The 15,877-nt window shown below is 40.8% G+C and overlaps 2 protein-coding genes across 2 annotated transcripts; both read left to right on the forward strand.

Moving 5' to 3' along the window:
- The first annotated feature begins 469 nt into the window (after positions 1-469).
- On the forward strand, positions 470-5,311 carry LOC139765536 (uncharacterized). The gene is made up of 3 exons (XM_071693061.1): positions 470-552; positions 3,480-3,635; positions 4,087-5,311. Exons 2-3 carry the CDS (start codon positions 3,480-3,482, stop codon positions 4,522-4,524), a joined length of 594 nt encoding a protein of 197 aa, XP_071549162.1. The 5' UTR covers positions 470-552; the 3' UTR covers positions 4,525-5,311.
- Positions 5,312-8,715: 3,404 nt separating this feature from the next.
- Positions 8,716-15,051, forward strand: LOC139765537 (uncharacterized). Its single transcript, XM_071693062.1, has 3 exons — positions 8,716-8,850; positions 13,493-13,633; positions 14,229-15,051. Exons 2-3 carry the CDS (start codon positions 13,493-13,495, stop codon positions 14,676-14,678), a joined length of 591 nt encoding a protein of 196 aa, XP_071549163.1. The 5' UTR covers positions 8,716-8,850; the 3' UTR covers positions 14,679-15,051.
- Positions 15,052-15,877: the final 826 nt, after the last annotated feature.

A 15,877-nucleotide genomic window follows, 5' to 3' on the forward strand; every position in this document is an offset into this window, starting at 1 on the left:
TCTATACACACATACAAACTGTGATTGCAGACAGCATTCAAACGTTTGAAAGGATTCTAATATCACAAAAAGTTCCAGAGATGGGACCCCATGAGCGTACAACTCCCTCCCTCTCGGTACAGTGCCATTGCACACAAAAGGGTCAATCGCATGAACACACACACACACACACACACACACACACACACACACACACACACACACACACACGTTATGACTCGGAACTTCACAATTATTAAGATATCAGGCCTCAGAAATATCATATGGGGGCCCCACCAATGAAAAGATATGGGGATCCACCATTGTTAAAGATATGGGGCCGCACGTGTGTTTTATAACCTTCCCTGTTGCTCAGAGGAGTACTCAATACCCTTGTACACGTGCACACACTCACGCAAGCACACACACACACACACACACACACACACACCCCTTCTCCAGACAAAAACCGGGTCCGGGGCGGGGCGGGGCGCCGGGCAGGTATATAAGCGAGAGAACGTTCATTATCTATCGGCAGTCACTTGGTAGATCTTGAAGGAGCAACACTGCAAGGTAATGCCCTGTGTCATTGTGAAATATCTTACTCTAACCTACTCTCTCCCTATCTATCAATCTATCTCTCGCTCTCCCTTTCTCTTTCTCTATATTTCTCCCTAAACGTAAATCAAAAATTAAAATCATGGGAGTAAATCTAATATACGAAGACAGTCATTCGAACACCATAGTCTTATTACATACAATCGCTAGATCCGTGTCGTCATAAAGGACAAGTTAGTGAGTCTTATTTTCTTTTTTTTTTCTAATGCTAAATAAAACATCGGACGCAACAGACACAGAAAATGGGCATCACCGTGATAAATGAGTTATCCCCATTCATCCAATAAGCTTCGTAAATGGTGTTGTTTCCCAACGTACGTTTGGAATTCTGACAACGTGATCTTTATATGTGGGTAGCTATTGCACTATCACCACCTCAATGTTCATCTCAGCCTCAGATAAGACCCCAATGATAAAGAACTGCACAGAACCATCACCTTCACTACTGCAATCCAGGACATGTTTATAAAACAGTCCCCCTCCATTCACGTCCTTGATCCCACAGTTCTCTGGCGACCCTCGCCGCCAACGTCCACTCCAGCAAACCCTTTCTCAAACACTTTTAGCTCATTCGATCCTTTCCTCGCGTCTAGTCATTTATTCTGGCTCTGATCCAGATACTATTCTGGTAGGGATAACCCTCAGACTACATTGAGATGTGTCCTCCTCAGGACTCATCATAAAGAGGAAACAACCTTGCTAAAACCTCTTCAGACAGGGAATCGAACCCTCTTAAGTTCTACTATACTTCAAAAACAACTTCAGCCCACGATGATGGCGCTAGTAATCATAAAAACCATCCAAGTCTGATGTTGTGAACTTATAACCCCACAATACACTCCATATAGACATACATACCACCGAAATGATGTACAAGCATAGCGGGAAAGTATATACGGGAGAGAAATCCCTTTGAAGACATCTTAGATCATGTAAGGGAAACTGTCATATACCTAAAAAAGAATTTCCGTATTACAGACAAATTACATTGTAACCATATTTTCAATAATTTCGAATTGTGTTTCCTTAATAGAAGTTCGTATCACACGTATGAGGTATCCGTAAATGAATGAAACCATCCGGATATGGAGGGAACTATCCGTAAACAAAGTGATTATCATCCGTAGTCAGTCTATGAAGAGGTTTTCTGTACGTAAATTGGCTATCCGTAATTAGGGAAAGTAATTAAGGAAAGTAATTCCTTGTGAAAGTTTGCCTTCCAGGCGCAGTCGTGACTGAGAATGCATATGAAAATCAAATACAGACAAGACTTTCACCTTTCGAACTTTGAAATAGTCAGTTCTTAAAGAAACCGATCATCGATTGGCAAGAGTGGTCAAAACTTATCTATTTCCTCCTATTCCATCTATTTCACTACCTATTTCACCCATTTTCCTATTTCTTTAATGAGACAGACGCTGTTCATCCGTCATTACTCGACAATGATTGATTCCCTTGATAATTATTATATCCAACAACTTACACCAATTCATAACACTGTACACAGATTCGGGTGCGTTTTAAAGACAGGAATTAGCATATGTAAATCTGGTATGGTTACGTGAAATGGCTACGTAAATTCAAACCTTGCTGTGATCTGGGGATGTAAATATATGATTTACGAACGTGTTACACACGAAATACTGACACGCTGGATGGTCGTGAGGGGTTCGTGTTGGTGATGATGAATGGTGGTGGTGATGGGAGTGTTGGTGATAAATGGTGGTGGCGACCGTTGGCGATAAATGGTGTTCGTGTTGGTGAAAATGGTGGCTGGTGATAAATGATGGTGTTGGTGTTGGTGATAATGGCCGTTGGTGATGGTGGTGTTGGCGAAAAATGGTGGCGGCGACGGTGGTGTTGGAGATGAACGATGGCGATGGTGTTGGTGATGAGATGCGGGAGACGTGACTGCACCACCGAATGTGCGTCACAAGACGACAGCATACTGGCCTGTCCCTGTCAATACAACCGTCACAGCTGCGTGACGCGGTCAAAAACATGTCCAGGACCGGTCTTGACCTAACCTGAGCTGACCAGGATCCACCAGGAGAGGTCAGGAGAGGTCATCAGGCTTATGATAGTTCCCGCCATCTCGTGCTGGTTGTGTGAGCTGACGAGCAAACCATCATCCCATACCTGATGTGTTATAGGTTAACAACATTCATGTGAGGGCATTTTTTTTCCCTCCTGTATTGTGACATCACAACATACCGCAGCTCCTTCCTATCATACAACATTAGTATTGCTAGAGTAAAACCGTCATATTGTGCGACTAATTACAACCTATGAGCCAAAAAAGCGATTATAAAAACCTCCTTAAGACATCTATGTTGCTGATACTGAAATTCTGAAATCGCGCTTCACCTACCTCTTCCTGGTCTTATAACTCACCTCTGATTACAATCCAGCTGCCACAACCACGCCATCTGGTGGTTGTGGCGGCTGGAAAGGATGATCAACTAGACTGATAACAAGTTCCCACAGCGGGAGAGAGAGAGAGAGAGAGAGAGAGAGAGAGAGAGAGAGAGAGAGAGAGAGAGAGAGACAGAGAGAGAGTCAGATTTCCCTAGTGTGTGTGTGTGTGTAGGGAACTCACGTGATGGGAGGGACGTGACTTGCTATATATATATATATATATATATATATATATATATATATATATATATATATATATATATATATATATGAATAAACACACACACACACGAATCGTGATGGTGTTGCGTGACTACAAATTTGAATTTCACGTCCCAGGAACATTTAAATACGTAATACGGCCGAGGGATATTAAATGCACAATGCACAGAGTTTCAACTGAGGAACGTATGGTCTATACTACATGTACGTACCTTTAACGGTTCAATACATTTATTCTGCAGATGTGGCGCGAAGCGGCGTTGGTCATGGTGGCGTTGACGGCGGTTGGCCAGGCGTTGCCGGAGGCCGTGTACGGTCCCCCACCTCCCCCATCACCCCCACCCCCGTGCTACCCCCAAACCGCCCACAGTACCCACTACGAAGACGTCATCAAGCAGGTGAGTCGTCGTCCCTTCCCCTTTTGGTGATGCCACGTACAAGAGGGGAACATCTGGCGACATTTTTGTAACCGATATTACCGTATGTCATGATACTGCATCGTACTTGAATTTATACACTTGTTAGAGTTATATGTATTACACCAAATTCAAGGTTATCAATATATTCGTTCAGTGTGTATTATATTCACTGGATTGTTGATATTCCTATGACTTCACAAATAATCTTCTTATACTCAGGGGAATATGAAATTAGGCGGGTTTTAAGATTCAAGTTTGGAACGTGGAGTAGTCCCGCTATCGTACCCGAGACTTGAAATCATTGTACTTAAGGTTAGATTATCATACTAGGGAGACCTCACTATTGCTTCCCTTAGGAATATATATATAAATACGAAATACAGACGAGTCATAATGGTATTAAATCTTTCTCTTCCGTGCTATACCTTAGGTTCCAGTCCCCCACAAGGTGTTCAAGACGCAACTGATCCCCACCACCACGTACCTCACCCACGTGGACGACATATTCAAGGACGTCGTGGTCACCAAGTACCTCCCCAAGCACGTCACGACCACAGAGATCATCCCCCAGCCTAGCTACGTCACCGACTACAAGATCCAGTACCTCACCCACTACGAGACCGTCTTCGTCACCCACAACGAAGTGGTGCCCAAGTACGTCACCCAGACCTACTACGACAACGTCATCAAGACGGACCAGCAGTACGAGACGGTGTACAAGACGACGGTCGTACCCCAGTACACCACGACCTACCAGGTGGCCTACGAGACCGTCTACAAGACGCACCTGGTGCCCCAGTACAAGACGGTCACCGACACCGAGTACGTCGTAGAGACGGTCTGCCCCAAAGTAGGTTACGGCTACTAAGTAAGATGGACGAGAGGACCGGTGCCGGGGGGGAGGGGAGGGGAGGGACGACCACTACATCTGGGACGACCACTCCACTACTACTACTACTACTAACCCCCCACTTCTATAATTCAGCCTCTTGAGCACGACGGTACGATTCATGAGCACACAGCGGTATACGACTCATGAGTACGACGGTATACGACTCATGAGCATAGCAGTATACGACTCATGAGTACGACGGTACGACTCATGAGCACAGCAGTATACGACTCATGAGCACAGCAGTATACGACTCATGAGCACGACGGTATGACTCATGAGCACAGCGGTGTACGACTCATGAGTACGACGGTATACGACTCATGAGCACGACCATTTTTTCTTCTTTTTTTTTGAGCAACGACAGTACAACACGCTGGGATTTATATATATATACAACTTGGACCTGGTCTCTTGAACTGACGTGACTCCATTCCAGGGTCAGGTCAAAAATGGGACAGGTCGTCTTACCCCACGAGTCGTCGTAAGTCGAGAGGTCAAAGGATGGATTGCACCGTCGTGTTCAAGGGGTTAAAAGTCGTATATATACATATATATATCAATATATATTGTACGTACGACCTTATACGCCAAGTTAGAACGCCGGACTTGGTCATGTATATCATTCATAAATTATTTTTATACATATATATACAAAAAAAAAAATGGTATTTGGAGATTTAATGGAAGTGTTCCTGCTTCAGGAGAGTCTTTTGTGATGTTAAATGTAAAGATATTTATGACAAATAAAATCATAATTTATTGATGATTTTGATGATCTTGGTTTGTGTTCTCTGTATATATATACAGAACGACCCCTCCCTGTCTCCTACTAACTCACTCTATACAGGAATTATATATATTTTACAAACAATTACATTATTCGTCCATTTTTTTAATCACCTTACCAGCAGCCCAGTGCTGCAATCATCTGGAGAATAGAACTGTGAATTTCTAGCAAATTTAACAAAGAAATTGACTGTACACACACACAAAAAAAAACCCTGAGAATAATGACATATTTCGGGTACAACAGAAAGTAAATCTAAAACAGCCAATTATCTCCACACTGAGAGATTACTTGATAAATAAGATAAGTGATATCTCCCTATCAGGAGAGATGTTGCCTAGCAGCGAGATAGAGAGTCTGGTCTCAAGAATTATACTAAGTACCTGAAGAAGGTGTTCCAAGTGAGATAGTGTCTGGTCTCAAGAACTATCCTCAGTACTTGAAGAAGGTGTTCCAAGTGAGATAGTGTCTGGTCTCAAGAACTATCCTCAGTACCTGAAGAAGGTGTTCCAAGTGAGATAGTCTCTGGTCTCATCTCAAGAACTATCCTCAGTACCTGAAGAAGGTGTTCCAAGTGAGATAGTCTCTGGTCTCATCTCAAGAACTATCCTCAGTACCTGAAAAAGGTGTTCCAAGTGAGATAGTGTCTGGTCTCAAGAACTGTCCTCAGTACCTGAAGAAGGTGTTCCAAAGGTTCCTACTGCTGGTTGTGACTTGTGGTTGATGGCCCCCAACGACCCCTGGCGTCTTGAGAGGGCCTGAACCCCACATAACCAGACAACCAAACAACCCAAGAAATAGATAGTACACCTCGAAAAAAAAATAAAGTTCCTAAAAATGTGAAAGTTTCGAAGGCGATGCGAGTTCCTTTCAGATTTTTTTCCCCCCCAGGGGAACTCATGATGAAAAACTGAGGGTGGGTTGCGTTCTATATCAACCACTTGTCTCTGCCACCTCTCGCGCCACATCAAATCGTCCAATGCACGGTCTCCCACATCAGTCTATAACCGTCTACCACACCACCACTCACAACGCGTCACCACCGCCGTCATATCTACACAACTCTCATTCTTCCCCCAAAGACGTTTGAACTACCTTGCACCTGATCTCGGGAATATACACACAACTCTCATTCTTCCCCATACTCACTTGTACCTTCTTCCCCTCGGCCAGGTGCTCCTCCCTACCCACCACACAACAGGGGGTTTACTAGAATAAGTACAGAGAAGAGCATGCAAGATCATCCTCGGTCCCTCTTACACCATCTGTCAAGAGACGCTCAAACACACTGGTCCTCCTGACTCTTATCTAAGCCATCATCTGGACTTCACCCGACAGTTCGGAAAGAAGCTGCTGCACCATCCCCACCACCGTCACTGCTTCCTGCCAGAGATCCCTCGTCCCCAGAGTTTCAGTTCGGCACCATCACCACATCAAGCCAATCCCAGCTTGTATAGACCACTACAAGAGCAGCCCCATCCCATCCACAGTCAACATCAACCATCAGTAAACTTCCATCCAACTGTCTGTGCAAAGACTGTCTGTTGAACCCCTTCCCGCCATCTACAACTCTGGTCATTATTTTGTATATTTTCTCAGAATATTTTCAGTCCTTAGTACCAGCTTATTCAATAAAACTTTATATTATCGTGAGTGGCCGGGCATATAATCTTAAGTAAGGACAACTAAAAACCCTGTGTTTTTGTTCAATACAGAATCACCGAGAACCCTTTAAGATATAGATTCCATAAATAATCAGCAACAAGAACCATGTATAAATTCCATGCAGAATAATCAAAAGCTCTGTATAGATACAATACAGATTTATCAATAATCCTGTATAATACACCTTGTTTATATCCCACAGAGAATCAAGAGCCATGTATAGATACCATTCGGAATCTTAATTAAGAGATCTCTACATAAACCCATGTAGAATTATCATCAAGATCTTCGTATATAGTCTATATAGAACCATCATGAAGTGCTATATATCAAGACTACATCAGTCAATTAGATTAAAGTCCTAAAACACAATGATACATGACAATTAGTAAATATTTGTATTATGAAGGTTATTGTGGGTTAGATGGTTGGATTCTACTGCAAGAACACAACAGAGTCTTGCACTACATCATGGCAGCCCTCCTGCATCTGTTGCTGAGACGCGGAATCTTGTTCCTCATAATCTATATTCCATGAGTTAAGCACTACCTCTTCCAGAACTTAGACCCTCGTCATAATCTCTGTGTCACTTCAACTGTTACCTCTGTTTTTCCGTAAATACAAGTGAGAGGTTCCGCTCACGGAGGAAAAAAAACAAAAAAAAAAAACTCATGGAGATCTGGAAGGGTTCAAAATACATAAAGCCGGAGAGATTAGTAAAATTATCTTGAGAGTTTTGAAAGAAGTGGTTACTATATTTGGTAAGGAAGAGAGAGAGTATTTGACCTAACAACATTTACGGAGACAAATCGTCTAGATAGGAAGCTAGATATGAGGGAGGAAAGCCTAGTTAAGCTTGAAGACGAGAGACTGATGCCAGACCACGTCAGAAGCCTTCGATATCTGAAGAACTACATCACAGGATTTCTTCAAAGGCTTTGATATACGATGATGAAACATTAGTAAGATAGAAAAGTACATCATCCGTGGATCTTGACTTAAGAGAAAGCCGTTCTGATGATCAGAGAGTGAGAGAGAGAAAACAGATTAAAGATCTTCTAGGAAATGGAGTTGAGGAGGAAATCAAAGACTTTGGTCTCAGTAGAAGTCAAAAGCAAAGACAAATGGAATGGTCTGCTACGCAACACCACCCATGTTTCTCCACACCTGTTGCGTTACACTATGTACCTGGGTTCTCTTCTATTATATTCACGGGAATTTTTTTCTTACGTTTTTTGCCCCAAGAACAGATTTCCTAAGTCATGTTAGGGGTTAAGCGGGCACGGAGAGGTTAGGCCACCGACAGCCACAGACAAACTACGAGCAAAAGGATTTCGAATATAGGGAGTAGCTTAGTCACAAGACAGTGTGCGAAGACAGTGTCATACTGGCACAGAGACTTGATGACACAGCTTTAGATATAGACTTGAGACACTTAGGAATTCACACCATCACAGACAAACACACACACACACACACACACACACACACACAAAGACACAAGCACGTCGTACCGTCGACCAACAAGCGACCTTCACAAATAAAAAAAAAAAAAGAGAATCCACCTCACCTAAACTCGGCTCGACTAAAGTTCCTGAGGGCGACCTTAGAGAATGAGTCAGCACCACGAGCAGCAATTCGCACGCTCACTGGTACCAACCCTTTCCGTGCCCGACACCACAGACGCACGCACGAACCCACGCATGCGCCCAGACCATTCTCCCGGCCGTACGATATAACACAAACGGGTCACCGCGCGGCAGCGGCGGGAGTATAAATACGAGCGCAGCGCTGTGCTCAACGATCAGTCGCTGGTAAACTCTCGAACGAGACTCACACTTGCTAAGGTAAACCCACACAGTCCTCTCCTACTTCCTTGATTCTCCAGATGGAGTAACTCACGATTACTTATTTATGTGAACAGGTTTTGGAAAGTAGGTTATAGTGGTAGAGTTCATAAGTAGGGAAAGCTGCCTCCCATGTTAGCATATACTGCTTCACTTTCATTAGTGAAAGCAAAATTCATAATATATATATATATATATATATATATATATATATATATATATATATATATATATATATATATATATATATATGAACAAAAACACTAAATATAATTATGAAATCAAAAGTAATTATATCAGTATTTAGAAGCAGGTTCGATAAATGTAATTATTCAAAGTTTCAGTGTTAGGAGCTAAACATATAAAATAAATAATTGTCTTTTTTAACAATCTTTTTTTTTTTTTACTGCTTCAGATGACATGAGACAGCTCATCCCTATGCGCATACTTCTATATGAATCTCAATAATAATTTTTGTAGGTTTCATTAGCGTCGGAAAGATGCAAGGCCACTATTTTTCACTACGCTATTCATTACTTTCCTAAGCACGACCATTCAGCGAGACGATATGACCCTTAGCCCCAACGATACAACCACCCACACGACAGAACGACACCTTAAGCACGTGACGACTCTTCAGAACGACCCATGAAGCACGTGACGGTTTCAACCCCGAAGCAGTACGGTGCGACCCCTGAACCACGACAGTTCGACCCCTGAGCAAGACGAGAGGAACCTTGGGTATAATAAAGTGACCTTATACATGACCCCTTAAGGGTGGTTAGGTCAAATACCAAGACGTCATTACCAAGGGTCGTAAATACTGACTAAACGAACAGTTGCCTCTTTCATATCTTTCAGTATTATTCTAATGGTTTCTATCTGGTTTCTCTTGTTGTCTGTAATCTTAAGTGAACCTTCCAATAAGTTACGGTAAGTCTGTAATCCTGACCATGCTATTATTACCATAAGACCACAAGAAATCTCTGGTTCCAGCTGTTTTGTGAATGTTTATAATCTTAACTTGGATATAGAAAACGCAGCACAATACTGGCCTCTGATAACAGAAAATGGTCCTTTCCCTAGTACAGAAAATGGGAGGAGAGAACAAAGTTGGAGTTGATTATTTAAAATGAAGAGAAATTAAGGTTTTAGACTATAAATACTTAAACTAGAAATTCTAGATTTAGAAGGAATAGTATAATGCAAATGACCTCCGTTTGTACTTACTGGAAAGGATAACAGGGAAAAAAGTTAGTAAATAATATATATCATTCTTAAAAGTAATCGGTTTCAAGGGAATTTTTCAAACGTCCTTTAAAATGTATGAAAATATAATTACCTAAAGTGACCCATCTTCACTCAGCAACAAGTACTTTCAAATGTAATTCTTTAATTTTTTGGTAAATTGCAATGCTACTTTCTGTGCTTCTCGCAAACCAGAGTGAGATTCAAATTTTCAAACTTTATTTCTTAAATCAGTTTTAGTTTTATCTAGATTTCGATTATGGACATAATCAAAGCAAACGTGCTTGTCATAACTTGTTATATAAATATATAAATAAATGCTAAAAATACCACCATTGATGATAATAATAATATTATACTTTTTCAAGTCACACAATAATATGTGTCACAGCACACAGTTACCGTATGTCTGATTATTACATAAACATTTCAGAGCTAAAACAATACGATTTTTTGTTACTAAGGTTCTGGATAAAGATAAAGAACCGCCTATTTCAGTCGAACGTTATTCTCATCAATACTTTCATATCTAACGTAAAGTATACTTCTTCAGCTAAATGTATCCGCGCAAAATTTTTTATGCATTACAAAAAGCATTACCGACAGGGAGAACCTGTTTTCGAAATACAACTTTCTCTCTGTCTTCCGGGCGCTGCATCTTCCTTCAGTTTCCTGAAACCTTTCTCATGCCCTGAAACAGTAAGGCAATTGACATAAGACTGGTTTGGAAGACGCCAGAACAAAGAGGCTATTTTACCCTACCCTCACCATCCTCTCTCTCTCTCTCTCTCTCTCTCTCTCTCTCTCTCTCTCTCTCTCTCTCTCTCTCTCTCTCTCTCTCTCTCAGCTAGGATGAAAAAAAAGAATTATCATCAGCCAGCCATGGAAGCTAAGATCCATACTGGTTAAAAGGATCAGTAACTCCTATTTCTATAGTGTGGTTCAGTAATTTTCAATATTATATGTAATTCAAATGAAGCCGCTTATCTATATTGTATAAAGGTTAAGTGATGCCTCAATATTTAAGGTTATGATCCAATATTGACCTAGGGGAATATATATATATATATATATATATATATATATATATATATATATATATATATATATATATATATATATATATATATATATATATATATATATATTACGCTTATTTGACCTTAAATCCATTACATATGATAATCAGATATGTAGTAGTAAATATATATATCAATATAAATCTGTTTTGACTATGAATTGAAATTATCTATGAAAGATATAAAGAATCATTTTGTTCAAACTATCGGTGTATATAGTATCATGATGACGGGAAATTTGAACATATCACGGAAGACACACACACAATTCACATTCACCCGATTTATATAGAATAATGATCATAAAAACAACACGACACTTGCACAATGCAAGCCCTCATTTTGTCTCATCAAACATTCACTTTAAGTCTTCAGCTTCGACGTTTACCACTTCATAATTTGGGGGCAGCGGCGTGTTTAAAACACGATTTATAATTGATACAAATCAGACACTCTACTTCCAGAAATCAAGTGACATTTTCGCTCCGGCATTAACTACCTTCATGAACAAAGATCTCGAGGAAATTAATTAATTTCGGCGAATCATACGACCATCTCGTTAGAGAATAGGACCGATTTTTTTTTTTGAGGCATTTGCATAATAAGTTAAGAACATATCCTGTCGAATTATACGACAAATAAAATGAGGGCGATATTTTCGGGAACGATTTTTCGTAAGAAATCATACGAGAGCAAAATACGAAATTGGGAACGATCTATTACGGAAATCGTAAGGCAATCAAATCAAATGGGAGAAAGAAATATGGCGAAAATATAAGATATATGCAATTTCAAGTGACCTCACCTAACTTGAACACTTGTTGCACTCGAATATGGCTTTCGGAATGTTACAATATATATATATATATATATATATATATATATATATATATATAAGATCTTTAGAGAAAAAATCATATAATTATCACCTTGAAACTGAAAGTTTATGAATGCTTGTATAATAATTTCAATTATATCTAACACATCAAACGTGATCTTAATAAGAACATAAATACCGGTTAGATAAGCGTTCATAAAATGACCTTTTAGACGTTCGCACACATTAAATCTTAACGCCTCTTGAAGTAGGAGGAGGAGGGAGGGTGGGAGAGGAGTGTGGGAGCGAGACTGCAGAAAGCGAACCAGTCAGTACCCCCAAAAGGTCGCTTGCTGGGTTCTCGCGCCGGATGGCGGCTCTGGGGCCAAACCAGACGCTCGGCACCAAGATCTGAATCTTTGCCAGAATACTGCAGTGAAAGGCACTGCTTCACTGACACGGCAGTGACGTTCACTTGTGTGTTTTGTGAGTGTGTGTGTGAACAATCACGTATGTGCACATTAAGATGAGCGCCTTTTACTCATCTCAGGCCCCCGTGTGAGTGAACTCCAACATTGTTGTACACACACACACACACACACACACACACACACACACACACAATTACACAGATCCCGAACTTGAGCAAAAACACAAACCTGAACCACAAATACACAATTGTTTCCACAGTGGAAGGCCAGACACTGTATCCACCCCCCAGCAACAGTGATAATACATGAGGGGTAGTCAGTCACTCTGGAGAATGACTGGAAATAAGCTAAACCAGCTGCTTAACGACCTTGACCCATAATTACGAGTTATTGTCCAAGATGAACTATCTCCATGGATGATGAAGTGTGATAATACACTTAAAAAGCCACTGTGCACCATGTAGGTGGGGGAAGGTAGGGTTCCACTGGACGGGAAGGGGGCAAAGGTTGTATCCTAGCTATAATGGAGACTGTTCAATACCTAAATACATTTAAAAGATAATGATCAGAAAGCCAAGAGATATCTTCTTGAAAAGTGATATCTACTTAGGTGCGAGGGACTACAGGATTCAGATGAACGGGGTCGAGAATAGACGATTTTTGAGTGTGTGTGTGTGTGTGTGTGTGTGTGAGCTCCGGTGTGGACAGACGTGGGAGAATAGGTGTCTGTTTGCCATGCCAGAGAACATTTGACACGATGACGCAGGACGGTGATGAAGAAGTAGGCTGGAGGAGGAGGAGGAGGAGGGAAACTCCCTTCCACGGAGAGAAAGTTGCCTCATTAGAAGAAAGAGAACACATGTTTTGAAATAGACTGAGGCTCTTCCTGATCTTCATAAACGAATGGCTAGAAGGATGGGTCTCGTGCTGAAATTCGTTTGCCGATGACGAAGCCACGATGGAGGAGACGACATAGACTGAGGACATACGGGTGACGAAATTCAACCCAAGTACGTATTACGATACGTGTTGTATCGGTTTGTTACATTACGCTGGCCTGTTTGCAGATGTTGGCAGCCCTGGTGTTGGTAGGGTGCGTGGCGGCGTTCGGGGTTCGAGCAAATGCCGAACCGGCCGGATATGGTTACCATCCACCTTGTTACCCCGTCACCCAATACGTCACTAAGTACAATACGAAGATCCAGGAGGTAACGTTACCAACCTTTTTGTTATCATATCTATATTATGAGTATATTATAGAATCATATTTATATCATTATATATTCATATCATATATTTCTATTATAATTATCTTCGCTTTAAAGAACTGGGCAAATCACTCGTTCATTCCTGATAAAGTTAATTTTCCCTTTCTTACTGACCCTAAACTGTGGCACTATTTTTTCCTGTTCTATTTACCAAAAACTTAAATTCCATTACAGTATTTTTAAATGTAAACACTGATTCCATATTCACCTTAAGGCGTTTAGCAAAATACGGACAGGAATGCCGTTGAAAATCATATTGTTCATATAGTCTTCTTTCTAGTTTTTCTTACTTCAAAATTACTTAAGACTCTTTATATCATGATGTATGAATGTATAATATGTAGATACATTCCTGTTATTAGATGTTTCGATTCATGAATGTATAATATATACATACAATTCGTTTAAGATGTATATATTTTCGAATGTATGATATATGCATACAATTCGTTTTAATGATAATCTACCAGTCTACTGGCATCAAATACAACTACAACTATATACATTTTGGCGTGTGTGTGTCTGTATCGTTCAGGTGCCAGTGTACGAGACGGTCTACAAACAGCAGTACATCCCTACCACGCACTACGAGACCCTCTTCTCCACCTACTACAACACTATTGAGACCACTGAATACGTCCCTGAGTACGTGACCACAACCTACTACCAGCCGGACATCAAGTACGTCACCGACATACAGAGCCGCTACAAGACCGCCTACCACACCAACTACATCACCAACACCAACTACGTGCCCAAGTACCACACCACCACACTCCTGGACACCATCTACACCACGGTCGTCAACTACCACACCGTCTACAAGACGGAGTACCAGCCTAAGTACGTGACCAAGACGCAGGTCCAGTACCACACGGAGTACCAGCAGCAGTACGTGCCCAAGTACCACACTGTGGTGACCACAGTCTACAACCAGGAGACCTACTGTCCCCAGCCTGCCTATGGCTCAGGCTACCTTTACTAACTCCCCCTTTTCACTCAACCTGCTTCTCGTTTTCTTTCCCAACGTATTTATCACTTCCCATAATTTTTTTTTTTAGTAATACTATTTATTTATCCAGAGTTTCTGATTTCCTGTTCCACATCATATGCTTCCCCTTCTTTTTTTTTATTCTCCATTTGCCTCCATGTTTCCCCTTCCATCTTTCTCTGATTCGTCTTATTATTTCCTGTCTTCAATATTAATGGATAGAAGGAGCGAGACGAAAAACGCCCTCGTCTAACCTTTCTATCAAGTACACTTTATATGTGTACGCAATTATATATATATATATATATGTGTGTATTTTTTTTCCAAAAAGAAATTATTTTATTAAATCAAATATATGGTTCGAAAACTTTTTTTCCCCCCTCACCATAAATGAGTGTGAATTAGATATTATTCATCATAATATCAGAATTATACTTCTATCTTTTCTACTTCTTCTATTTCTTTTTTAGGATAAGTATTTAGGGATGATTTCAATCACATAGCAAATAGGGTTACAGGCCTAATGACTTTCCCTCATAGGTCGATAGCCGTAAAACCCAATCAACAACAAGAGCATTTGTTACATATGATCACAAGTTAAGCTTTCTGTGAAGGACTTAAGGAGATATGAGACCTGGTAGACAAATGAAAGGCATTTACATAATAAAGACCAAACTTGAGAAGGATGGATTCAAGTGGGAAAATGTTGACACATACAAACACACGAAAGGGATTCGTAAAGGAAATGGAAAGAGCAAAAAGTCTGTAATAAATATAAAAGACAGACCGAATATGTAAGAAAAACGGGAGTCTATAATGAAAACGGGAGCATATAACGAAAACGGGAGATTTAATGAAAACGGGAGACAGGATGAAAATGTGAGAGCATATAACGAAAACGGAGGTGCATATAATGAAAACGGGAGAGCATACAGTGAAAACGGGAGATCATACAATGAAAACGGGAGAGCATACAATGAAAACGGGAGATCCTACAATGAAAACGGAAAAGCATATATCGAAAACGGAAGAGCATACAACGAAAACGGGAGAGCCTATGATGAATGGAGGATAAGCCAACCAAAGAGAATCTAGAGACAACCTGGGCAGCTCACATCCATATAACAGAGCTAACTGCAGGCTAACACAACCCCCTGATGCAAGGCACAACGGTGGTTAAGGCATAGTCAACA

This window comes from Panulirus ornatus, chromosome 55 (genome assembly GCF_036320965.1).
Source record: "Panulirus ornatus isolate Po-2019 chromosome 55, ASM3632096v1, whole genome shotgun sequence".
Classification (NCBI taxonomy): domain Eukaryota; kingdom Metazoa; phylum Arthropoda; class Malacostraca; order Decapoda; family Palinuridae; genus Panulirus; species Panulirus ornatus.